Raw genomic sequence first — 26,215 nt, 5'->3', positions numbered from 1 at the left:
ACTGGTCAGTGGACTGCTTCCGCTGTCGCCCAAAGTTTTTGAACTTGTCACTGACTTATTATGAATGCGCTGCAGGTGACGTATAAGGGAGGATGTTCCGAGGTGGTTAACGTCCTTACCCCTACTTATTACAGCTTGACAAAGGCAACACACGGCTTGACAAATGTTGTCCGCATTTCTGTTGAAATACTTCCACACCGAAGAGCTGATTTTTTTGGTATTTTCACCAGGCATGTCAACGGCCATATTCCTCCCACGGACAACAGGTGTCTCCCCGGGTGCCTGACTTAAACAAACCACCTCACCATCAGAATCCTCCTTGTCAATTTCCTCCCCAGCGCCAGCAACACCCATATCCTCCTCATCCTGGTGTACTTCAACACTGACATCTTCAATCTGACTATCAGGAACTGGACTGCGGGTGCTCCTTCCAGCACTTGCAGGGGGCGTGCAAATGGTGGAAGGCGCATGCTCTTCACGTCCAGTGTTGGGAAGGTCAGGCATCGCAACCGACACAATTGGACTCTCCTTGTGGATTTGGGATTTCGAAGAACGCACAGTTCTTTGCGGTGCTTTTGCCAGCTTGAGTCTTTTCATTTTTCTAGCGAGAGGCTGAGTGCTTCCATCCTCATGTGAAGCTGAACCACTAGCCATGAACATAGGCCAGGGCCTCAGCCGTTCCTTGCCACTCCGTGTGGTAAATGGCATATTGGCAAGTTTACGCTTCTCCTCCGACAATTTTATTTTAGATTTTTGAGTCCTTTTTTTACTGATATTTGGTGTTTTGGATTTTACATGCTCTGTACTATGACATTGGGCATCGGCCTTGGCAGACGACGTTGCTGGCATTTCATCGTCTCGGCCATGACTAGTGGCAGCAGCTTCAGCACGAGGTGGAAGTGGATCTTGATCTTTCCCTAATTTTGGAACCTCAACATTTTTGTTCTCCATATTTTAATAGGCACAACTAAAAGGCACCTCAGGTAAACAATGGAGATGGATGGATACTAGTATACTTATGGATGGACGAGCGACTGCCGACACAGAGGTAGCTACAGCCGTGGACTACCATACTGTGTCTGCTGCTAATATAGACTGGATGATAATGAGATGAAATCAATATATATTATATCACACTAGTACTGCAGCCGGACAGGTAGATATATTTATTATGTAATGACTGATGACGGACCTGCTGAACACAGTCAGCTCAGCAGCACCGCAGACTGCTACAGTAAGCTACTATAGTAGTATGTATAAAGAAGAAAGAAAAAAAAAAAACCACGGGTAGGTGGTATACAATTATGGATGGACGAGCGACTGCCGACACAGAGGTAGCTACAGCCGTGGACTACCGTACTGTGTCTGCTGCTAATATAGACTGGATGATAATGAGATGAAATCAATATATATTATATCACACTAGTACTGCAGCCGGACAGGTATATATATTTATTATGTAATGACTGATGACGGACCTGCTGGACACTGTCAGCTCAGCAGCACCGCAGACTGCTACAGTAAGCTACTATAGTAGTATGTATAAAGAAGAAAGAAAAAAAAAACACGGGTAGGTGGTATACAATTATGGATGGACGAGCGACTGCCGACACAGAGGTAGCTACAGCCGTGGACTACCGTACTGTGTCTGCTGCTAATATAGACTGGATGATAATTAGATGAAATCAATATATATTATATCACACTAGTACTGCAGCCGGACAGGTAGATATATTTATTATGTAATGACTGATGACGGACCTGCTGGACACTGTCAGCTCAGCAGCACCGCAGACTGCTACAGTAAGCTACTATAGTAGTATGTATAAAGAAGAAAGAAAAAAAAAACCACGGGTAGGTGGTATACAATTATGGATGGACGAGCGACTGCCGACACAGAGGTAGCTACAGCCGTGGACTACCGTACTGTGTCTGCTGCTAATATAGACTGGATGATAATGAGATGAAATCAATATATATATATATATATATATAATATCACTAGTACTGCAGCCGGACAGGTATATATATTTATTATGTAATGACTGATGACGGACCTGCTGGACACTGTCAGCTCAGCAGCACCGCAGACTGCTACAGTAAGCTACTATAGTAGTATGTATAAAGAAGAAAGAAAAAAAAAAACCACGTGTAGGTGGTATACAATTATGGATGGACGAGCGACTGCCGACACAGAGGTAGCTACAGCCATGGACTACCGTACTGTGTCTGCTGCTAATATAGACTGGATGATAATGAGATGAAATCACTATATATATATATATAATATCACTAGTACTGCAGCCGGACAGGTATATATATTTATTATGTAATGACTGATGACGGACCTGCTGGACACTGTCAGCTCAGCAGCACCGCAGACTGCTACAGTAAGCTACTATAGTAGTATGTATAAAGAAGAAAGAAAAAAAAAAAACCACGGGTAGGTGGTATACAATTATGGATGGACGAGCGACTGCCGACACAGAGGTAGCTACAGCCGTGGACTACCGTACTGTGTCTGCTGCTAATATAGACTGGATGATAATGAGATGAAATCAATATATATATATATATATAATATCACTAGTACTGCAGCCGGACAGGTATATATATTTATTATGTAATGACTGATGACGGAACTGCTGGACACAGTCAGCTCAGCAGCACCGCAGACTGCTACAGTAAGCTACTATAGTAGTATGTATAAAGAAGAAAGAAAAAAAACCACGGGTAGGTGGTATACAATATTATATATATATTATATACAATTATATATATATATATATATATATATATATTAAACTGGTGGTGACTGGTGGTCAGGTCACTGGTCACACTATCAGCAACTTGCAAGTAGTACTCCTAAGCAGACAATCACAATATATATTATACTGGTGGTCAGTGTGGTCACAATGGCAGTGTGGCACTCTGGCAGCAAAAGTGTGCACTGTACGTTATATGTACTCCTGAGTCCTGCTCTCAGACTCTAACTGCTCCCCACTGTCAGTGTCTCCCCCACAAGTCAGATAATATACAGTCACACTATCTATCACTTCAGCAAGTAACTAGTACTCCTCCTAATGCTCCCCAAAATTACTACTGTGTCTCTCTCTACTGTCTCACTCTCTTCTCTATAAACGGAGAGGACGCCAGCCACGTCCTCTCCCTATGAATCTCAATGCACGTGTGAAAATGGCGGCGACGCGCGGCTCCTTATATAGAATCCGAGCCTCGCGAGAATCCGACAGCGGGATGATGACGTTCGGGCGCGCTCGGGTTAACCGAGCAAGGCGGGAAGATCCGAGTCGCTCGGACCCGTGTAAAAAAACATGAAGTTCGGGCGGGTTCGGATTCCGAGGAACCGAACCCGCTCATCCCTAACATACAGTACACAATACTGTCACTAAGGACCCTACGGTTTGAGACAATCCACTTATATGTATGTTATATATATATATATATATATATATATGTATAGGGGATACGTGTGTATTTGTGTATTACATTATGATTTCTAACGTCGACTGAAGTAAAGTATTCTTTCTCATGTGCTGGTCGCTCTGTTGACAAAGCTCTAGGTCGGCCGTGACGAGTTGGTATCACATCCTCTCAAGGAGTCCGAAGGTTTATTCTTTTCCTGCCACGGATAGAATACTGTGAAAGTTAACTCCTGGTTGACACGGGACCCTGTCTCAAGGATCGTATACAGGAAAGCTAAGTGATATTATATTTCTATATATTTGCGTTACATGCACATGAGAGAGTTTTGGTTTCGGCAAGTCGTCAGATAGATTTACCCTGAAGAGAGAGGGGAGGTTCCTTATGTTGGTTCTTCTCTATAACATTGCGGCAGGCTGTCGTTTGAATGCAGGATGTGTGACCGGGGGATTGCTGAGGCTGACTCCGAGTTACTGGAGTTTTTCCCTGGGACGGTGTACCGCTGTTTGGAGGGATGCCTCAGTTCAGTCAATCTCGGTGGATATTCCTGGTAAGTCTAACTTCGGGAGTTAGATTCCCTCACAATGGTTGGTGACGCATTCTTTTGTGGGATGCAGTCATTTTAATCGGTTAGATACAGTTCTTTTTTTCTCCTTTTCTGTACAGCCTGTGGAAGGTGAACAGGTAAGAGGTCTGCAGCCTTGTTAGGTTCGCAGAAGAGGAGGTCGTTTCTGTTTTTTATCACATACACCACATGTCGCAGAGTCTATAGGGCGGGACCCCGCTCCGGTGAGGACTCAGTTACTACTTTCAGTTAGTCCAGGAATGGACTAGGACCGGTGAGTTACTTATAGAATCCAGAGGGGGACATTCTGGTGTTACAGATGTTTCCCCTCACTGATTTTCAAATGGATATTGCCGTTTCCCGTCTAGAAGGGGAGATAGTACGCGACGCCATACCAGAGGTGCATCAGGTTCAGGGCCTTGTCCTCCTGTCCCGGTGAAAAAAAAAAAAAAAAGTTTACATGCGTTGTTCTACGCATTCAGATTACCTGGAGGAATAGCCAGGATTGTCTTTGACATTTCACTGGAGTGATGGTTGTATGATGGTTTTCTTGCAATAGTAAGAGCCATTGTTATTCTGTACTGAGATGTTCACCTGCTTGAGGCGAGGTCAAGAAACAAGTGGTGCAATTCGTTGTTTCTCTCTGACTGTTCTTCAACACAGGGAAGGGCTGTTGTTCCCATCGTCACAGATGTCGGAGGTGGTATCAAGGTAGATACTGAACGGTTGAGGTTCTGTGGTTTCCTGCGGAAAGAGGGCTGAGGATCCTGAGTCGGATCAGATTTGCAGTACCACTCCATCAATATGTTCCGTTGATGAAGAAGTTTGGTGCAGCCTCAGAGGCCTTTTCGGTGAGCAGGTCGAATGCCAGAGTGGTTTTCACGGGACCTGTTGGAAATGTATTCCGGGTCTCACCGGCACATGCACCGGAATATAATTCTAATGGCCAGTATATCGCTTCTGTGGTGTCTGCTCAGTTCTCACCTCCTAGAGGGATGAAGGTTCGGGATCCAGGATTAGGTCCTGGTGTCCATGTATGCAGATCGCTGAGGCTGGGTAGCAGTCCTTGCATGGGAAGTATTTCCAGAAGAAAAGGTCAAGCTGCGAAGTTTGTCTACAATAAGCTTTCTTGAAGTAAGAGCTGTTTCAATGAACATATTCTTCGTGATCTGCCCGTGTTAATTCTGTCGGACGACTTGACAGCAGTGGCGTAAGTAAGCCGCTAGGGCGGAACAAGAAGCAAAGCGGCGATGGCAGAAGCTGAAATAGTTTTCCGCTGGGTGAAAAGACTGGTAAAGTCTTAGTTCCAGACGTAAACGACGGAGAAATAGATTTCCTCTGCAGACGCGGTCTCCATCCGGGAGAAATACTGTCGCCATCGAGAAGTTTTACAGAAGTGACGAGTCTTCGAGGAGTGCCTCAATTGGGCATGTTGGCGTCTCGCCTCAGCGAGAGACCTCAGGAATATGGTTCCAGGTCAATGGACACTCAAGCTATAGCAGTGGACGCCCTCGTGACACCTTGGGTGTTTTTAGCCGGTCTGTGTGTCCCCTCCGCTTTCACTCTGCTGAAGGTGATAACAGAGGTTCCGGCGATCCTCATTGTTCCGGTCTAGCCAAGGAGGGCTTGGTATCCAGTGCTTCAAGATTTATTCATAGAAGATCCCTGGCCTTTTCCTCTACGGGAGGAACTGTTACAGCAAAATCCGGACGTGTATCAGGACTTACCGCGCCTGCGTTTGACGGAGTGGCGGTTGAACGCCATATCCTAGTCCGATCGGGTATTCCCAGTGAGGTCATTTCCGCACTTTTACAGGCTATAAAAGAAGTTAGGTGAAGCCTTAACACCGTATTTGGCGTAAATATGTGTCTTGGTGTATATCTAAGAAGCTTCATACGGCAGAATTTCAGCTGAGACGTTCTTCTCCATTCTTTGCAAGCAGGTGTGGATGCAGGCCTACAGTTAGGCTCTGTTTCAGGGCAGTTTTGGCCTTGTAAATTTAAAAAAAATAAAAAAGAATTGGCCACCTTTCCGGAAGTTCAGACTTTCGTGAAGGGAGTACTACACATCCAACCTCCATTGATGCCCCATTGGCACAGTGGGCTCTTGACGTAGTGTCTCACTAGTTGGAACCTTTATTAAAGGTTGTGTTAAAATTTCTCTCTTGGAGAGTGGTCATGCTTTTGGTTTTTTTGGGCGACCACAAGGCGGTTGTCGGAAGTAGCGGCTTTGTCTCACAAGAGCCCCTGTTTGAGCTTCCAAGTGGATTGAATTGAGAACTCGGATAGTAGTTCTGCCGAAAAGGGTTGTTGGGGGTTTATCAAACTCCTGCCTAGTTTGATGTCTGTGGTAACTTCAGCATTGGCTGATTCAATGTCTCTCGATGCTGTCAGGGCTTTGAAGATTTATGTCGCCAATTGGGCTCAGTTTGGGGAAACAGAGGCTCTGTTTGTACGGTATGCTCCCAGCGTGCTTGGGGCGCCTGCGTCACTGCAGTCTGTTACACGCTGGATCTGTGATAGGATTCGGTGTGCTAGTTCTACGGCTGGATTGCCGTTACCGGAGTTGGGGGAGACCCATTCTACTAGGACGATGGGCTCTTCTTGGGCGGATGCCCGAGGTGTTTCGGCGGGTTAACTTTGCCGAGCGGCTACTTGGTCGGGTTTCGAGCACCTTTGCTAAACTCTACAAGTTTGATACCCTGGATAATGGGGACCCCATGTTTGCTCAATCGGTGCTGCAGAGTCGTCCGCACTCTCCCGCCCGTTCTGGAGCTTTGGTATAGACCCCATGGTCCTTTTGGAGTCCCCAGCATCCTCTAGGACGTAAGAGAAAATAGGATTTTAGTACCTACCGGTAAATCCTTTTCTCCTAGTCCGTAGAGGATGCTGGGCGCCCGTCCCAGTGCGTACTGTGTCTGCAGTTATTGATTTTGGTTGCACTTTGTGGTGTTTCTTCTCTGTCAGGCTATCGCTGACGTTGTTCATGCCTTGACATGTGGTTTCTTATTAGTGGTTGGGTTGACACACAGCTTGTGTTACATATTCTCTCAGCAAATGGCTGTAGGTTTTTCATACCGTGGGCTGGTATTCTGTTGAAGGCCATGTCTGGCGGTATGTTCGTGGTGTGAGCTGGTATGACACTCACTTTGTTAAATTATAAATTCTTTCCTTGAAATGTCCATCTCTCCTGGGCACAGTTTTCTAACTGAGGTCTGGGGGAGGGGCATAGAGGGAGGAGCCAGTTCACACCCAGTTTAAGTCTTTATAGTGTGCCCAAAGCTCCTGCGGATCCGTCTATACCCCATGGTCCTTTTGGAGTCCCCAGCATCCTCTACGGACTAGGAGAAAAGGATTTACCGGTAGGTACTAAAATCCTATTATTCCCCTGATGTTTAGAGTGTACATGTCTAAACAAACTGTGTAAGCAATGGCCCTTAAGGACATTCCATCTATGTTTTAAAAATCTGATATTCAATGTGCGAGTAGTTCGTCCCACATACTGTGAACCACAATCACATGTAATCAGATTAATAGTATAGGTTGGAATTGCAATTGATGTGGCTAGGAATGTCACAGTACCGAGGTCTGTAGAACTGAATTGAGTGCTTCTATTAAGTGTAAAGTGGCAAGTAAAGTAGCTTGTACGGCCACATTTGAAGTAACCCTTTGTAGTAGCCAACTTATCCATCCAAGAAAGATTACCTGAAATAGAACTCAAATTCGATTTAAAATGGCTAGGTGCCAAAAAACTTTGTAAATTTCTTTTCTTTTTAAACACAATCTTAGCGTGTCTCTTCTAAACATGTAGATAAAACTTTATTTGTCCTAAGTATAGCAACATTTTTCTTGATAATATTTGTAATGCTTTTGGAATGAGAATTGAATTTAGATACAAAGATAGGACTACATTCAAATTCTGTAGTAGTCAGATGATCTGTGACTTTCATCGTCTTAGTAAGAAGATTTTCTCTATCTATGGAGCTAACCTCAAGCAAGAGCAGATTTAAGAATGCTATCTGGATAACCTTGTTCTGAGAAGGCTTTTAAGTCTTTTGCCTGTAAAACAAGCTGTTCAAAATCAGAACAATTCCTCCTGATTCTGTAGTACTGGCTTTTCGTTATGTTGTCTAACCAAGGTCTATAGTGACAACTGCGAAAGTTAAGGTTGCCATTGCAGTTGACCTCTTTTTTATGTCACCACCTTCCCATTTTCTATATTTAGGGCTATATCCAGGAAGTTTATACATTTATTGTGAATAGTGCTGGTGAATTTCAAACCAGAAGTGTTAGTGTTAAGATAAGAGAGAAATTGAGAGGCTGAATCAAAAGCCCCATCCCAAATAAAAAACATATCATCTATGTACCACCCATAGAGTATCAGGTTCGCCCCGAATGGACCGCTCCAGATGTACTGTTCTTCAAAGCGGCCCATATAAAGGTCCTGTTATCCATTGCGGTACCAAAAATCTGTAAATAAAAAACACCATCAAAAGTGAAAAAGTTGTGAGTCAAAATAAATTGGACCGCATCCAGAATAAATTGACATCTCATGTCAAACAGAGTAGAGTCTGAATCTAAATAATTTTGTAGTACCAAACCACCATCTTTGTGTGGAATATTGGTGTACAATGACTCTGCATCACAGGTCATTAGTAAATATCTATGATTCCATTGAACATTCTTGATAAGATTAAAAAAATTGGTTGAAGCTTTAATATGAGATCTGAGTGACACGACATGTTGTTAAAGAAAATAATCAACAAAGGCAGATAAATTAGTGGTAAGGGACTCAACACCAGAAAAAAAGGATGACCAGGAGGTGAGTGGAGGGATTTGTGAATCTTAGAGAAGTGATAATACGTGGGGATGACATTATAAGGATTAAATAAAAATGAATATTCCTTCCTGGATATTGCCCCCTCTTCTAATGCTAGCTCCAAAAAGCATTTAAATTCACACAAATAAGCAGAGGTTGGATTACCAGACAAGACTGTATAAAATTTAGCATTGGTTAACTGTCGATAAGCCTCACTCAGGTAATCACTCTTATTCTGAATAACAGTACCACCGCCTTTATCGGCCGCTTTAATGACGATCGACCCATCTCTCCTTAAGTGGGTAAGGGCCTTTGGTTCATTAGGATGTAAATTATCACATTTTACTTTTTTATCCTTTAATTTGGTATAAAGATCTCTAAAATCATTTAATGTAGAAGAATAGAAAGCCTCAATGCACCCATTTTTATATTGTGTTGAGTAAATTCAGATTTTTTTCTTTAATCTCTTTGTCATCTTTCTTAACATCATAGAGTAATTGAGACTTTGCAGAATTACCATTTTCTTGTTCTAATTCTAGAAGGATGCTTTAAAACTCATTATCAGTATGATCTAGTAAGATGGGTAAGGTATTTTCCTCCACATTTTTTAGATGTTTATTGGTAAAATATCGCTGTCTACAGAGATCTCTAGTATATCGGTTCAACTCAACGTATAATTCAAAAGGGTCTGGTCTTGTGGATGGTGCAAATTTAAGACCTTTGGAGATTATGGCTTTCTCACTTTCAGTTAACAATTTTGACGATAGATTAAAGATGCTCTTGTCTCTTATTCTTTCTTTGCGTTTTTGGACGGACTTCCTAAGTCCTCCTCTGGATCCTCTGGATCTGAAGCCTTTCTTTTTGAAGACTTCTGATTCAGAGGGGTGTATCTGTTCCGATTTTTCCAAATCAGATACAGATTTTTCTCTAAAAAAGTCTCTGATCCTTGTAAAGAACCTTTGCTAGAGTACGTGGATTTGGGTCTAGCTCCCTTTTGTTGAAAATCTGTTAGATTCTGCTGTATTGGGTCCCTTCTCACAGATTGTTGGGGGCTATTTCTATTCCTGTTTGAATTATGGAGTTGGTTGGTTCTATATTGATCTTTTTTATGCATGGTGGAGGAATTAATTCTATCCCTCTGAAATTGATGCATGTTGGAATTCCTATTCTGGGTGTATATACCCCTATCTTTTTCTGTAAAATCTCTATATCTCCTATTATATATGTACTAATATGTCAATACCACAGTAATATATGCAGCTCCAAGTAGGTGATCTGGATTATCACCACAATATAGACACAGTATAGTAGATCAAATGAGAGCGCATATAAAGTGGATACATTTTAAAAATGTAATTCACATAAAAATATTATATATACATATACATTAAAATGTAACTGTTAAACTCTTTCCAAATTGAGTAATTAAGGAATTATCATCATCTTCACCAATCCAGAACTTGTCATCTATAGGAGAACCTCTGGGAACGGACTCTGCCACTAAACACAAATGCTTCCTGATAAATGATAATTGGGTAATACTGTATATATATATATATATATATATATATATATATATACAATGCTGAACCGGCACTTCCTCTATAAGTAATGGTTGCTCCGGTGCCCTCAGTGAAGAACAATTACTGGATACAGAAGCAGCGGCACTCGGAGAGCTTTAATACGTCAAATGTGTATTAAAAAAACAGCATCAAATCAGTCACCTGGTGTCTGATTTGATGCTGTTTTAATACACATTTGACGTATTTAAGCTCTCCGAGTGCCGCTGCTTCTGTATCCAGTACATATATACATATATAAATTTGTCACGGTAATTGCATTAATATCATTACTCTGTGTATATATTGTTTTTATTTATTTTATGTACCTACAAATGTATTTTATATACCTATATTAAATTGGAGTATTCATTTCTCTCTTACTGATTATGAATACAGGAGAGAAGCCTTCCTTTTACTCTTTTATATTTATAATACGGGAGTGACTCTCCCCATCTTTTATAGGCAGCCGCCTAGTATAACAACTCACGTCATAAGCGCCTAGGTATACCTGCATTAACAGGAAAGGTGAAGACTAAATGGGTGCGATTCAATTATTTACCCCCAAGACATTTCTTATTGCTGCCTCCTTAGGCGACGAGAAGAAATGTGTGTAAAGTCCATGGTTTAGGCGCCCAAACAGGAGTTTATGCACACTAACGAAGACTTTAGATGGGAGTAGCTGCTATCCACGACTAATTCCCATCTATTTGGGCACATAAAAAGTAGTGGACGCCCGATCATTGCAACAATTGAATTGCTCTGATGGGCGCCCATTACTTTGAATCACTCCACTGTGTCTAAAAGTTTGTAATGGATGGAAATTGAATGTTTATGAGTGTGCTGTTCTATAAACAATTAATGATGAAAGCTCTTTATTATTCTGTCAAGTTAAGATGCTAACATACCCAGGACTCTAACCCATTGCCTGTGGCAGTGCAGTCAGACACTCTATTCATTGAGCTATCTGCCCATACATTGAAAGCTAAAGAATGCTAACTATTTGAAGCTTACCTTGTACTTTGGGAAAAAATTATCAGCATTGCAGCTGAGCAGGTCTATGTAGTGTGTGGCTGCAAGACATTGGATATGTGGCTGCACACTACATAGATATTCTCATTTGCAATGCTGATTATTTTTTTTACAAAGTGCAAGTAGCTTCATATAGTTAGAAATCTCATAGTTTTTATGAAGGATTAAATAGCTCAATGACTAGGGTGTTTGACTTTAATGTAACTGGTTATAGGTTTGAATCCTGGGTATGGCAGTATATTGAAATGTGTTATTTAATAAACGGTATTGTAACTGAATAACTGAGCTCTCAAGTTAAGTGCATGAATGTGGTTCAAAGAGGATTTGTGTCAAAATCACTTATCTTTCAGTGTTCTATAAATGTGTGTAAATGTTGTATGCCCCTTCCCCAGGAGGGCATGTTCCTTATGTTCCTATTAGAAAACTGGGAGATGGGAGGGGCACCAATTCTGGAACAGGGCATCAAAAAGTCTAGTTACGGCTCTGCCAATGGGTAATTCATAAGATCCATGCACTAACATTGGTTATATAGTTGACCTCAAACCATTAATATACTGTATTGTGATGACTAATACCACGTTTATACCAATATCACGGGTCGCAGCCGTGAGCCTGACACGGGTGCTACCCGGCTGCGACCCGCGTCAGCAGCCTTTCCCACTGCAGTCAGCAGCCGGCATATTGCCAGTTTGGTGACGTTGCCTGTGACACGGCGGGGGTGGCGCTTGGAGATCACATGATCTCCAAGCGCCGCCCGTACATTCACTGTAAACGTGAAGCCGGGTCGATACTACCCGGCTCCCATTCACACTGCACAGTTTGCCGGGTTGAACACGACCTGCAAACTACCTGAGTTGGAATACCGTGTCACTCGACCTGGATTATTCCAACTCTGCCCTTTTACACCGAGCAGCAACACGGGTTATACATGCTCATGTGCAATAACCCGTGTTATATGTTGGTGGTGTAAAAGGGGTATAAATGGGTCACTGTGGCATTTTGTAACCTCAGCAAGACAGGAAATGTGAGCCATGCATTGTTTTCAAAATTCATCATTCTGTCATTCAGATATTCACAATTATAATGTTATTAACAACACAAATGGTCATATTAAAATGGGTCATCTTACTGACAAATTCACAAAGATTTTATTGACCAATTGTGTCATTGTTAATAACAATTGAAAGGTGGTAAGGCAGGTAAGCATAATATTATCTTATTCGCTAGACATAGATGATGCCATGTTCATAGATTAGTTAAGGTAGACATTTGTTCAGAATAAGGGGTTGATGTATCAAGCTGTGAAAACAGTGGAGATATTACCCATAGCAAATAATCAGCTTCCAGGTAGCACTTATCAAGTGCGTTCTATAAAGTGTTAAGTATAAGCTGATTGGTTGCTGATAGGCAACTACTCCACTGGTCCAGCTTCTCCACTGGTCCAACTTCTCCACTGGTCCAACTTCTCCACTGGTCCAGCTTCTCCACTGGTTCAGCTTCTCCACTGGTCCAACTTCTCCACTCTTTTCACTGCAAAATGATTTCCCCAAAAACAAAATTAAATGACTCATTATTGGCAATTACTATATTTTTTTTGTTTACAACTGTGAAAGTAACTAGAGGAGATGTGCATGGTGAAATAAAAAATACAGAAATTGATCACTATGGGGTTAGTGCTTCTATATACAGCATGTATGTGTGCTGAGCAATATAAAATAAGGAAACCTTCGTCACTCCTAGTTCAAGCGCACAACCACAAGCTATCGAAGGTAATCATCAGCTATTCATAAGTTATGTATAGGATTTTAGAGATGTATAGGACTTAGAGAAAATACACATGGAAAATCGTAAATTACAACATTTATTCTTGTCCATGGTTTTTAGCTGTAAAAAGTTTATAAATATATTATAGATGCATACGAGGCTCAAAATATTCTGATTAGAATTACAGGTTTCCTCCTGTTAGATTCTATTTTAATTACTATTATGGAGATATATCACCTTGTGGTGCCCTCTAGAGGACGAAAGAGGCACAAAAACTTTTACAAGCAAAATCTGTGGATATTAAAATTGAATAGCATTACTTCATATGCCTTCTAGGGAAAAATGTATTCTCTGCTCAGAAATCTATGTTTTAGTCTTAAATAGTTTGATCTTTATGTGTATAATAATACTGAATTAATTTTTACAGAATTATCTGCAAAACAGCTGTAGTCCCTGCAGGCACTGTCCTAGGGACCCTTGTCAGTCGGAGCTTCCAAACTTATTAGTTATTAGCTATGGACCTTATTCAGGTTGGATTCCAAAACTTGCTAAAAAGCAGTTTCTGCGATCAAATAGTTGCCGCTTAGAAATAATGAAAAAATGCCTATTGTAGAAATTGCGAGTGCAACGCAATGCGCGGTGTGAACGAATAACCATATGCAAATACCGGAGCATTGAAGAGTTTTTCCATCTGTGCCAGGCAAGGTCATCCACAATTCGGCATACGCAAGACGCTAATAGTGGTCATCGCTGACGTCAGAGACCCACCTGAAAAAACGCCTTATCACGCCTGTGTTTTTACAAACGCACCCACAAAATGCTATGTTTCCACCCCCTAAACGCTGTCTTTCTGTCAGTAAAAATGCGATTGCGTTGAAGCACAATGCGTTTGCAGAAATAATCGCAATACGCAGGTGGGCACACGCAATTGCGAACACTGCACATACACCGTCGATTGATAATCGGACAGATTGCATTTTCTCAATTTAGCGACCCATGCTGAATAGGGTCCTATATACATTATTGAGGCACTGCTTGCTATCTCCCCACCATGGACTTCAGAAGTTGACCTTTTAATGAATGAAAAAATATATATATTTTAATAAAGGGTACATTAAAGATTAGAGGTTAGATTTTAAAAGTGCTCTAAGTTGAATATATATGAATAAATCCAGGAAAATTAGCATTCAATGACAAAAACCTATTATCGCAAATAGAACCCTCTACTATGTCAGAACATTAGATAGCGAGCAAGCTACATGATACAACTCCATAACCGTTGTTATGAATGAACACTCTCTTTCTCTTGCAGGTCCTACTGTCACACTTGTCTCACTCTGTATACCCCGATGATATCCTTTCTATACAACACACAGGCGGCAGGGGATCTTTCCTGCACTGCACCTCCAGCTCTGATTCAGCTTGGCGGCAGAGTTATATCAGCATGGTACACCGAGGATGGCTGACAGAGTCTCTTCTCATAGATTCTGACAGCTGGGTTGATGATGTGGTTTGTGACCTTCATGTGATTTATGGGTCAGAGTTACGCAGCCTTGTGGTCTCCCCATTGTTATGGGGTTTTCATGGAGTCGGAACATACACAGTCAGTGCTGTCTTGAACAATGAAATTAGCTCAACTGTAGCTAGCTGTGAGGTGACTGTTCAGAGTCCCATCACTGATTTGCAGTTTCTTTACCCTACACATTGCAATGACTCTTTGCATGTTGCTACTCAAGATCCAAGTCTGGTGGTTATCGGTGCTCGGAGTATACCTCCTGTTCATGTTCAGTGGTCAACAACAATCCAGAGTGGAGAGTCCATGATGCAGCAGGAATGTCCTTTGGCTGTGGTATCTTTATTACCTATTTGCCACACCCGTCCCTTGGATTTGATGTTTGCCTGGATGGAATTGTACATAGATAATCCACAAACTATCACACTTAGCGTCATTCTCACCAATGATATCAGTGTAAAAAATCTCACAATGCAAATCCAGTCACATGATGCTATTCAGGGGCTTCGTATTCTTTCTCATGGACCTTATAACTTTCAGCTAAACCAGACACGGGTGAGTAACTGTGCCTTCTGCTGCTATGTGTTTCTTTCCAACTACAGCTTCAGGTTTATTAGTGTCCTCTTAAATGTACAAATGAAAAAGCTATTTTGCATGGTTCCACTTTTCATACTGAATTGCATGTTCATTCCTATTGCTGGGCATACATTATACAATTATGTGGCTAGCAGTTATCGGACAAGCATGTCTTATAGATCCAATAATTGGCTGGCCGGATTGTTCAGTGTCTGCACTGCCGCTGCCGACCAACCAACATTTCCCCTGTTCCTTCACAGGGGAGGACTGGGGAAATGTCTCTTCCCCAGGGGAGGAGTGCAGATATCATGTGGCCATACACTGTGAAATATCTTTCAGTGTATGCCCATAATATCTGCTGGGTGTCAGGTTGTCAGATATACGGTGGGATGTAATGGCGTCAGTGTTTGCTTGAGGTGCAAGATTCTGCCTGAACTTGGACATTTTTTTAAAGTGGCAGTCATTTACAAGTCAAAACCATGCCTTGTAAATGACTGCCACTTTAAAAAAACATCCGAGTTTGGCCGGCATCCTGCACCTGCAGCTAACTCGAATGCCATTACAACCCCGCCAATAATATCAGTTGGTCTGACAGGTATTTTATCAGTGTATGCCAAGCATATGAAGCAATGTATCCTTTCCATACCAACATGCCTCTATCCCCTGACAATCTGTTCTCTCAGATTTTCACAGCTGAACTTACTCATGGCTCATCAGTTACATTCACATGGACTATGGATAACAATGAAGAGTTCTCATACAAGGGTCCAAGCTATGTAGTGACATTCAGAACTCCAGGTGTGTTTCTGCTGAAGGTAAGTCCATCTTTTGTCTTTTGCATCTGACACTACCGCCCTTTTCCTTTCCTCTGCTTCTTGTTCCCAAAGTTCACTTCGAAGTCCTCTTTTGCTTTGGGCCCTGTAACTAAATACATACGATGTGCCGGCATCCTGATGCAGAGAATCCCGTCAAGGGTTGGGTAAGTATGTTTATCCTCCCGTCTTACCCCTCTAACCCTGACCCTCTCTTCCCGCAGCCTAACTCTAACCTTGAAGCAGACTAACCCTAGCCCGCCCCCACGGTGGTGCCTAAACCTAGCCCCCACTCCCCGCAGCCTTAGCCTAACCCTCCCCGGTGGTGCCTAGCTCTAAGCCCACTCACCACAGCCTAACCCTAAACCTCCCTTCCCCGCAATCTAATCCTCCCTGGGGGTGCCTAACCTTAACCTCCTTTATCCGCAGCCTAACCCTAAACCTCCCTTTCCGGCAGCCTAACCCTAACCCTCCCCCTGCAGCCTAAACCTCCCCTCCCTCCTGTGGCTTACCACTGAGGACTGTCAGGAGAAGCCATTTGGGTTTCCGGCGTTCAGGATCCCAAACGCAGATATCCTGAATGGTTCCCCAATTACCACCAAATGTATTAGAATTACAGATCTGAGACCAACATTTTTAACTTAATGTAAGCTACATGACTGTCACTTTGCCTTTCCAAAATGTGTATAAATTGCTGAAGCATGTTACATGAGTCACCTGAGTAAGCAGAGGCACAAAGCAACAAATACTCCTCACTTAGTTGTAACAAGTGTGGGAGCACTGCTATCATTTATGGAGTGAAGTAGTATAAGACTATTGAAGGCACCATCTACAGCAGTGGTTCTCAAACTCGGTCCTCAGGACTCCACACAGTGCATGTTTTGCAGGTCTCCTCACAGAATCGCAAGTGAAATAATTAGCTCCACATGTGGACCTTTTAAAATGTGCCAGTGAGTAATTAATACACCTGTGCACCTGCTGGGTTACCGGCAAAACATGCACTGTGTGGGCTCCCGAGGACCGAGTTTGAGAACCTCTGATCTACAGCATTTTCACAGTGTGCAGGGAATATATAGCATGAATTGTGCAGGGATCCATAGCATGGTAAGGAAATTATAATATGCAACTTCTGGCCATTAGAAATACACATATTACACCTTCTGTACATCATGTTCACATATATCTGCTATTGCTAAACATCACATCATTTATTTACTAGCATTGAAATGGCCTACATATCATATCAGGTTGCATTATTGTCTGGATGTGGAATTGGAAAACGTTGCTTTTTTTTTTCACCATCCTGACAGCCCACAAAGGGGTGGCACTTGATATGATGGCTGCCGGGATCCTGGCGCTCAGCATATTGGCGCCGGAATCCCGACAGCCGGCATACCGAGAACTGTTTTCCCTCTTGCAAACCTCCCAACATAACCCTCTCCAGGAGGGACAGAATGCTCTGCTCCTGGGTTTCCCTCATAATTTGTGATTGCCATCACCTGTGCTGAAACACCTTTCCTATCCATTAACCTCTTCACCACAGGTGATGGCAATCATACAGTAAGAGGGAAGTCCAGGAGCAGAGCATTGTGTCCCTCCTGAAGAGGGTCATGTTGGGAGGTATGCTCTTGGGGTGTCCACGACACCCCTGGAGGGAGAATAAATAGTGCGTGACACTGTGCCCGCAGCGTGGCGAGCTCAGCGAGCCAGCAAGAGGCTCTTTTGCGCTCACCCCACTGCCAGTATACCGGGGGTCGGAACCCGGCGCTGGTATGCTGGCCGTCGGGATCCCGAGCGCCAGCATACCGGGCGCCGGGATCCCGAGCGCCGTCATACCATAGTAGACCCCCCACCAAGAAGACAGTGCTTTTTTATGGTAGTTCATACTTATACTTGTGAATGTGGCACTACATTAATTAGGTCACATGTCTTGCCTCTCTAGTTCCTTCCTCATCTTTTGTCTTGGTTTTCCCAGGTACTTGCTCAGAACCCAGTCAGTTCTCAGGACGTGGACATGGTTATTAATGTACATGGAATCTTCCAACCACATAATGCTGAACTCATTGTGTTCTCCACTTTTCTGCTGGTCTCCGAGGCTCAGGAAATGTGTTTCCAGTTTCAGTTGGAAAGGTCATCGACAGTAAACATAAGGTGCTGGTTTCATAATCCTTCATGCTTTATATCTTTTCTCTCACTCACCCTCAGGCTGCTGCGATGCAACTCTCTCTGCCCCTCAGGCTGCTGCGGCACAGCTGTCTCTGTCCCTCAGGCAATTCTAGGACATTATTTTCATTGAAACATGAAAATAATGTCCTTGAATTGCCTGAGAGGCAGAGAAAGCTTTGCCGCAGCAGCCTGAGGGATTGTAACAAAATGGGATTATAAGGTCTGGGATGGCAGTTCTAGGGCATTATTTTCATTGAGACATTGGGGGATTATCAAGTCGGAGGGGAGGGGCAATTTTGGTGTATTATTTTTATTAAGAGTTTGGGGGATTTTCATCTCTGTAGGGGGTCAGTGCAGGGGAGGGGGGTGCCAAAACATTCTCTTGCTCCGGGCACCATGGCGCCTAGCTACACCTCTGCGCGGGGATCGTTAAGTATGAAAAAATTCAAAAAAAGAAAAAAAATTATAAAAACACATGTTGTCCTTTTGACCTGTTGACCTAGAACATGTCGACCTAGAGACCCTGTCGACCATGACACCCAGTCGACCTAGTTACTGTCGACTAATAGTGGTTGACCTAAACATTGTCGACCTAGCTACAGTCGACCTAGAGACCGGATCCCGGCACAAAACCCTCTTCTGTAGTGCAGTGTGTCTAAGTTTGCGCAAGTGTGCCTATATTTCTGCTGAAGCACATCATTTTTCAAAGCATGACTGAAATTAAATAAAAAGTTTTACAATAGTATATACAGTTGGATAAGGATGGATAATGTTCATTTAATAAAAATAAAAAAATAAGAAAGCTTGCAACCGGGTGTTAAATGTTTACAAAAGTAATATGGAAGAACTGCCTTTAAAACACCCCAGGTATCTTTAATATTAAAGACCCATGACTACTTGCAAGTTCACTGTGCTCCTGCAACCAACCTCTGGGTTCTAAGGTTGCTCAGCTATAGATCATAAAAGTGATGCAATGTTGGATAATGGCCCAACAATTTGTTACATAGCTGGGTCCTGGTTGTGCCGCTCCCTCCTCATTTCTGCCAACACAGTTCAAAGCATTATACTACATCACATCCAGTTCTCTAGCAGCACTCTCACAGCACTGCTGGAACAGAATGGAAGGATTGCGTCCTCCAGGAGGTTTCAGGGGGCATAGGGAGTCCCCTAATCACTACATTGAGAGGGGCATAGGTTATACTAAGCGCCTTAAATCCTATTGTAGAAAGAGTGCTATATTATTATTATTATTATTATTATTATTATTATTATTATTTATAGCTATTGTTTTCCTGGTACAATTGTCACTGCTGAATTACTACAATAATCCTAGATTTTGTCCACTTTCTTTTCTGAGTAATCTTGTTTTAGAAGCTAAGAGTCTCTGCAGAAACCATTTCTGGGCTGCCACGTTTCAGATTTCCTGTTTATTAGAAAAAGCCATACATTACAGGAGTCCACATTTTAGAACATGTTATGCTGTACTTAAAGTGTCCTAACAGCGGGTAGGAACTCCTTGACTTCCAAACTGCTGTTCCCACCCATAATACAGGACAGAGGCTATGAAGCTTATTCAGAGCTGCCCACAGCGCAGTTTGCCTATATGTGGCTGTGTGGCCTCACACTTTGCAGCCACATCCTTCCGCAATGTGATTGACAGTGACGGGCATTTGCGGTGCGACGACGCAGCATTGGGGGGGCATGGAGAACCAAATGGGGGCAGGCTGGGTGACGTCACATGCAGCTGCTCCGATTAAAAAATGGAATTGGTATGCCTGACAGTGCAGCCAGGCTGCGCTGCCAGGCGTCAACCTTAATTTGATGTGTCTGCAATTTAATTGCGGATATATCGTGAGGCGGCGCTACACATGCTGGGCGGCCATGCCTTGTGCTGGGCGGCCCCCAGCATGTGAGGAGATGTACACAGATCCGGCTGCATATGCAGTGATCTGTGTCCATCTCTGAATAATGTCCTATCAGTGTGTGCGAACAATGCTGATTTATGTCATGCCTAACAAATTCTGACCATAATACAGAATTAAAAAGCATAATGGTAGATGAGCTGTCTCATGTGGCCACTTGGGCTAGCACTGGCAAACTTGTTTTCTTTTCCTCCATGGTGTCTTCTCTGTCTTTGTAGTTCAGTTGTAACTTGTTTCTTTTGTATAGCTGGAACTTTGGAGATGGCAGTCCACTACTGAATAGAAGCGTTTCTGTTCCAAATGATGTCCAGCACCTACAAATCTCTACAGAGCCGCTGATCACTTTGAACATGACAGAAAGTCACATCTATACCCAGGAAGGTGAGATCGTGAAAAAGAGACTGCAATATAAACTTGCACTTGAGAAGGGTAGGTTTAATCATGTTCTGTTTTTATTCACAGGTCAATATGAAGTGAAAGTGATTGCATATAATAGCGACTCCGAGTTTACACGCTCAGTGGTACTAAAGGCTGTTCTACCACTGACCTCCATGATCCTGAGAGTAGATCATTCATCTCCGGAACTACAGAAATCTGCATTGTTCTCCACTTTATGCCTACCCTCTCATTTTGCAGTGACGGTTACTTGGAATTTTGGTGATAAGTCCGAAGTTGTACAGAGCAGTGACCTACAAATAACACATGTCTACACATCTTTTGGCACTTATAATGTAACTGCAACTGCCAGTAATGGGCGAAGCCATGTAACAAGAACATTGATGATTACCATTGAACAGCAGATTGAAGGGATTCAAGTACTGAGCAACGGGCCTACTGAGCTTGGTACAGAAACCATAGTCACTTGCTCACTAACTCAGGGCACAAATGTTACATGGAGCTTTTACATGGGGGATGGTAAATCCTACATTAATCAGTCAGATGCACAAGTAAAACATAGATATAACCAGCAGGGTAATTATACTGTTACGGTAATTGGTAGAAATGCATTGAGCTCTGTCAGTAAATCACTCATTGTGCAAATTTGCAGAATGCAAATCACCAACATTGTCCCTGCAGTTGTCACCCCCCTAATCTCCACCCAATTTACTGCATACCTCACGCTGCCATCCACATTGCTTAGATTCAGCTGGGACCTTGGCGATGGCAGCCCACCTATTATTGTCCACGGAAAGGCAGATGTGGTTCATACCTATCTCAGCGCTGGTAATTACACACTGAAACTGTTGGTGAGTGGAGATGTAGGGAGTGATGTTTATAACAGAGTCATAACTGTAGAAGAGAAGATCGTCACTGTGACCCTTAATGCATCAACTACAGTAGCTAATGTATCCCAGCCTGTTCTCTTCCACGCAATGGTGCAACCTTTACCAGATCATCACCACCAGTACTGGTTTCAGTGGGATTTTTGTCTGGGAATGCTACCTATACACACTTCCTCACCAGATGTTAGCTGGACATACATGCATGAAGGAGAATACAATGTAACAGTGTCAGTCTGGAATCATGTGAGCCAGCATCAAGTGCAGTGTTACTTGACCGTGCAGCAGCCAATTTTATCTGTAACTATAGAGCACAGTGGTGGAGATATGATCCCACGTGGTGTTCAGAAGACATTCATTGCTAAGATCACACCGGATATCTCTGCTCAGTTTATTTGGTATTTTGGAGAGTCATCTTTTTCTTATATTGAGCAAAATGTTACACACACCTTCCATGTATCAGGGAATATAACAGTTACTGTCCATGCAAAGAACAATGTGAGCCACAGTAAAGCCTCCATTACCCTATATGTACAATCCCCTATCACAGCACTGTCTCTGAGTGCTGATCTTGTACTAGCAAAGTCTAATCAAGTCATCAGTTTCTTGGCATCTCTGTCTAATGGGGATGCTGTGCAGTATTTCTGGTCATTATGTGAATTATGTCCATATCTAAGTGGGCCCTCAAACATGTCACATATATTTTCTGATCCTGGCATCTTTATGGTTAGAGTGCAGGCAGAAAATAAAGTGAGCTCTGCCCAGGCTTTTGTGATAGTGGAGGTGCAAGAGCAAGTGCAGGGTGTTAGCATATGGCAAGAGAACACACAGGTGAATGGATTTGCTGGATTTTCTGAGCCCCTCACTCTCACAGCTCATGTGGTCAAAGGTTCTAACCTTACCTACCACTGGGTCTTAAAACCTGGGCAATGGGAAAGCCAGAACGCGTCTATCACTTTCCACCCATCTGCCTTGGGAGAATTGTTTGCAGAGGTGTGGGTAGAAAATGCATTGGGATCAGTATGTGCACAATCCCGACTCCAAATCCTAGAGAGGATAAGTAATGTCTCTATACAAAGTTCTGTTGGTGTTGCCCCCCTTGGCACACCTGTGAGCCTAACTGTTCTTGTTCAGTCTGGCACTGGCATGCAGTATACATGGGACCTTGGGGAGGGATCATCTGTACATACCAGCCAAAATCAGACATTTACTTTAAAATACTTCACTCCAGGCTCAAAGGTAATTACTGTTACAGTATCCAATGCTTTAAGTTCAAACACTGTGTCAACAGAGTTGACAGTACAGGAAGCTGTGTCCAATATTAACATTGACATCCAGGGTGCATTTAATTTTCAAGTAGTGATGTCACACAAAACAGTTTTATTGTGTGGCTTTGCAGAACTTGGCACTGAGTTAATGTGGGAATGGATAGTTTCTGGAATTAATGGAGATTCCAAATACAGTACACAGATTGTGTCACACACCTTCACAGAGCCTGGACAGTATTGGCTGCAGCTTCAGGTTTGGAACTCAGTGAGCAATGCTAACATTTCCCATATGTTACTTGTGCAGGATATAGTAACTGGCTTCATTGTCGTTACAGAGAGGAGCAATACCTGTACAGGGCAAGAGGTCAACTTTTGTTACAGTGTTCAAAGTGGCACAAATGTGACATTTACAATGACTGTTCCACAGCTAAATCTATCTCAAGTTCATCTAAAAAAGTGTGGTCATGTTAACTTTAATTTCTCTGGTATGTATGAAGTTTTGGCATATGCATTCAATAATGTCAGCAGAGCTAATTTTAACTTTAGCATTCATGTACTGGAAACAGTGAGAGGTCTGAAGGTACTAAGTCTACCCTCTGCCTGGCCCGTAAGGCAGTCTCTGTATTTAAATGCCACACTGGAAGTTGGACATCTCTCAAGCTTTGATTGGACCTTCAAACAGCTTGGACAGGCTGAGCATTCACTTACAGGGCATAGAGTAGAATTAACTCCTCTGGAAGAAGGAACACTCCATATTCTTCTCAATGTCAGCAACCTTTGCAGTTTTTCCTCACTCGTATCATCTATGATTATTCAGGCACCAGTGACTAGTGTTTATTTGAAGAGCAACAGTAAAGAGGTCTTTCTAAGTCAATGTATCACATTTACTGCTGTTATATCAGATGGTTCAGATTTGCAATTTCATTGGACATTTGAAGACTCTGAAAAAAATCTCACAGGTGTAGAGAGGTCTGTTGAACATTGTTTCAACAATGCAGGGATATTTGTTATTCAAGTGACTGTGTTTAATCTTGTGAGCTTGGTTCATGCTAATACAACAGTAATTATAAGGTCACTGAACTGTGAACAACCACACGTCTGGCTTGTGGAATCTCCCCCAGTTGTGTACCCAGCTTTTGGTGCTAGTTTTGAGGTAATTGTTGATCTAAAAGGCTGCACCAAATATAGGGCAATATACTTATGGCAGTTGTACAAAGGATCAGTTTGCTATGACAAAATATTAGACCTCCCAAAACTGGACACCTCCAACACTCTACTAGCCATCCCTGGAGGCAATCTGAAGATTGGAATGCACTGCTTACTTTTTACAATCCGCCTTCAAGGCACTCCCCTCTCTAATAAAGTTATACATAGATTTGAAGTAAAACATAGTTTGCTGGTGGCACGGATACATGGAGGATCAAAACAGACTTGGCCAGCAGAAACAGACTTGATTTTGGATGGCACGGAATCTTATGACCCTGATGTGCATGAGGGACAACAAGAGACAGATATCGCATATGAATGGAGATCAGAATCACTGGAGAATGAGGTGAGAGGGGTTGGGATGACTAATGTCAGGATAATTTGGTGTTGAAAAAAAAGAACTGTTATTTGATTAAGATGTATAGAAGTAAAATAACTGATAAGTGGCATTTGGAATTTTAGCACATTGCTCCCTATGAAAAAATAGGGCAACCATTTTATATAGGACAAAGTGGTAAGAGAGACACCTGACTATGGGCCTGGTTCATGTTTGTAAGTAAAGCAAAAAAAGCACGCAAATGGGCAAAACCATGTTGCACTGCAGGTAGGGCAGATGTAACATGTGCAGAAAGATTTAGATTTGGGTGGGTTATATATTATTTCTGTGCATGATAAATACGGGCTGCTTTTGCTCACCAATATTAAACAAATGGCCAACAAATGTTAGACAGCTTTATTTTTACACTAATTTATATTTCAGTTTCAACACACCCCACCCAAATCTAACTTTCTCTGCACATGTTACATCTGCCCCACCTGCAGTGCAACATGATTTTGCCCAGTTGCTTGTTTTTTTGCTGTACTTACAAACATGAATCAGGCCTTATGAGCAAGACCAAACACAGGATTTCTGGAGGAGGATTTTAAAATGTTTGCTTTTAGAGTGAGCGTCACCAGGCCATGAAGGATGCATAATTAGTAGTGATGAGCAGGTTCGGTTTCTCGGAAACCGAACACCCCCGAACTTCACCCTTTTTACACGGGTCCGATGCAGGTTCGAACCTTCCCGCCTTGCTCGGCTAACCCGAGCGCGCCCGAACGTCATCATCCCGCTGTCGGATTCTCGCGAGATTCGGATTCTATATAAGCAGCCGCGCGTCGCCACCATTTTCACTCGTGCATTGGAGATGATAGGGAGAGGACGTGGCTGGCGTCCTCTCCGTTTATTGTTGAAGTTGATTGCTTTATTGCTTAATTGTGGGGAGGACTGGGGAGCAGCTGTTAGGAGGAGTACAGTGCAGAGTTTTGCTGATAAGTGACCACCAGTTTTTATCCGTTCTCTGCTTAAAAAAACGCTCAATACCATATCTGTGCTCAGTGTGCTGCATAATATATCTGTGCTGAGTGCTCACACTGCTTAATTGTGGGGACTGGGGAGCAGCATATAGCAGGAGTACAGTGCAGAGTTTTGCTGACAGTGACCACCAGTATACGTTGTCTGCCTGAAAAAAACTTCATATCTGTGCTCAGTGTGCTGCTTTATTGTGGGGACTGGGGACCACCAGTATAATAAATATTGTATAGGAGGAGTACAGTGCAGAGTGCACTGCTGTACCTACCTCTGTGTCGTCATCCATTAAGTATACTATCCATCTACATTCTATACCTGTGGTGCATTTTAGTTTTGCAGTTTGCTGACACAGTGACCACCAGTATACTATATATAGCAGTACGGTAGGCCACTGCTGTACCTACCTCTGTGTCGTCATCCATTAAGTATACTATCCATCTACATTCTATACCTGTGGTGCATTTTAGTTTTGCAGTTTGCTGACACAGTGACCACCAGTATACTATATATAGCAGTACGGTAGGCCACTGCTGTACCTACCTCTGTGTCGTCATCCATTAAGTATACTATCCATCTACATTCTATACCTGTGGTGCATTTTAGTTTTGCAGTTTGCTGACACAGTGACCACCAGTATACTATATATAGCAGTACGGTAGGCCACTGCTGTACCTACCTCTGTGTCGTCATCCATTAAGTATACTATCCATCTACATTCTATACCTGTGGTGCATTTTAGTTTTGCAGTTTGCTGACACAGTGACCACCAGTATACTATATATAGCAGTACGGTAGGCCACTGCTGTACCTACCTCTGTGTCGTCATCCATTAAGTATACTATCCATCTACATTCTATACCTGTGGTGCATTTTAGTTTTGCAGTTTGCTGACACAGTGACCACCAGTATACTATATATAGCAGTACGGTAGGCCACTGCTGT

The 26,215-nt window shown here is 42.7% G+C and overlaps 1 protein-coding gene across 1 annotated transcript in view; it reads left to right on the top strand.

Annotated features, from left to right (window-relative positions):
• The window catches only part of LOC135057308 (polycystin-1-like), a 191,282-nt gene that overhangs the window by 33,078 nt on the left and 131,989 nt on the right, over positions 1 to 26,215 (top strand). The window contains exons 9-13 of the mRNA XM_063963198.1: positions 14,492 to 15,247; positions 15,952 to 16,083; positions 18,056 to 18,231; positions 20,416 to 20,549; positions 20,631 to 24,268. Coding sequence (XP_063819268.1) covers positions 14,492 to 15,247; positions 15,952 to 16,083; positions 18,056 to 18,231; positions 20,416 to 20,549; positions 20,631 to 24,268 — 4,836 coding nt within the window. The remainder of the gene's footprint in view (positions 1 to 14,491; positions 15,248 to 15,951; positions 16,084 to 18,055; positions 18,232 to 20,415; positions 20,550 to 20,630; positions 24,269 to 26,215) is intronic.

Source organism: Pseudophryne corroboree, chromosome 3 (assembly GCF_028390025.1).
Source record: "Pseudophryne corroboree isolate aPseCor3 chromosome 3, aPseCor3.hap2, whole genome shotgun sequence".
NCBI lineage: Eukaryota > Metazoa > Chordata > Amphibia > Anura > Myobatrachidae > Pseudophryne > Pseudophryne corroboree.
The sequence above is the reverse complement of the archived record's forward strand: the minus strand, read 5'-3'. Positions and strand labels throughout refer to the sequence as shown.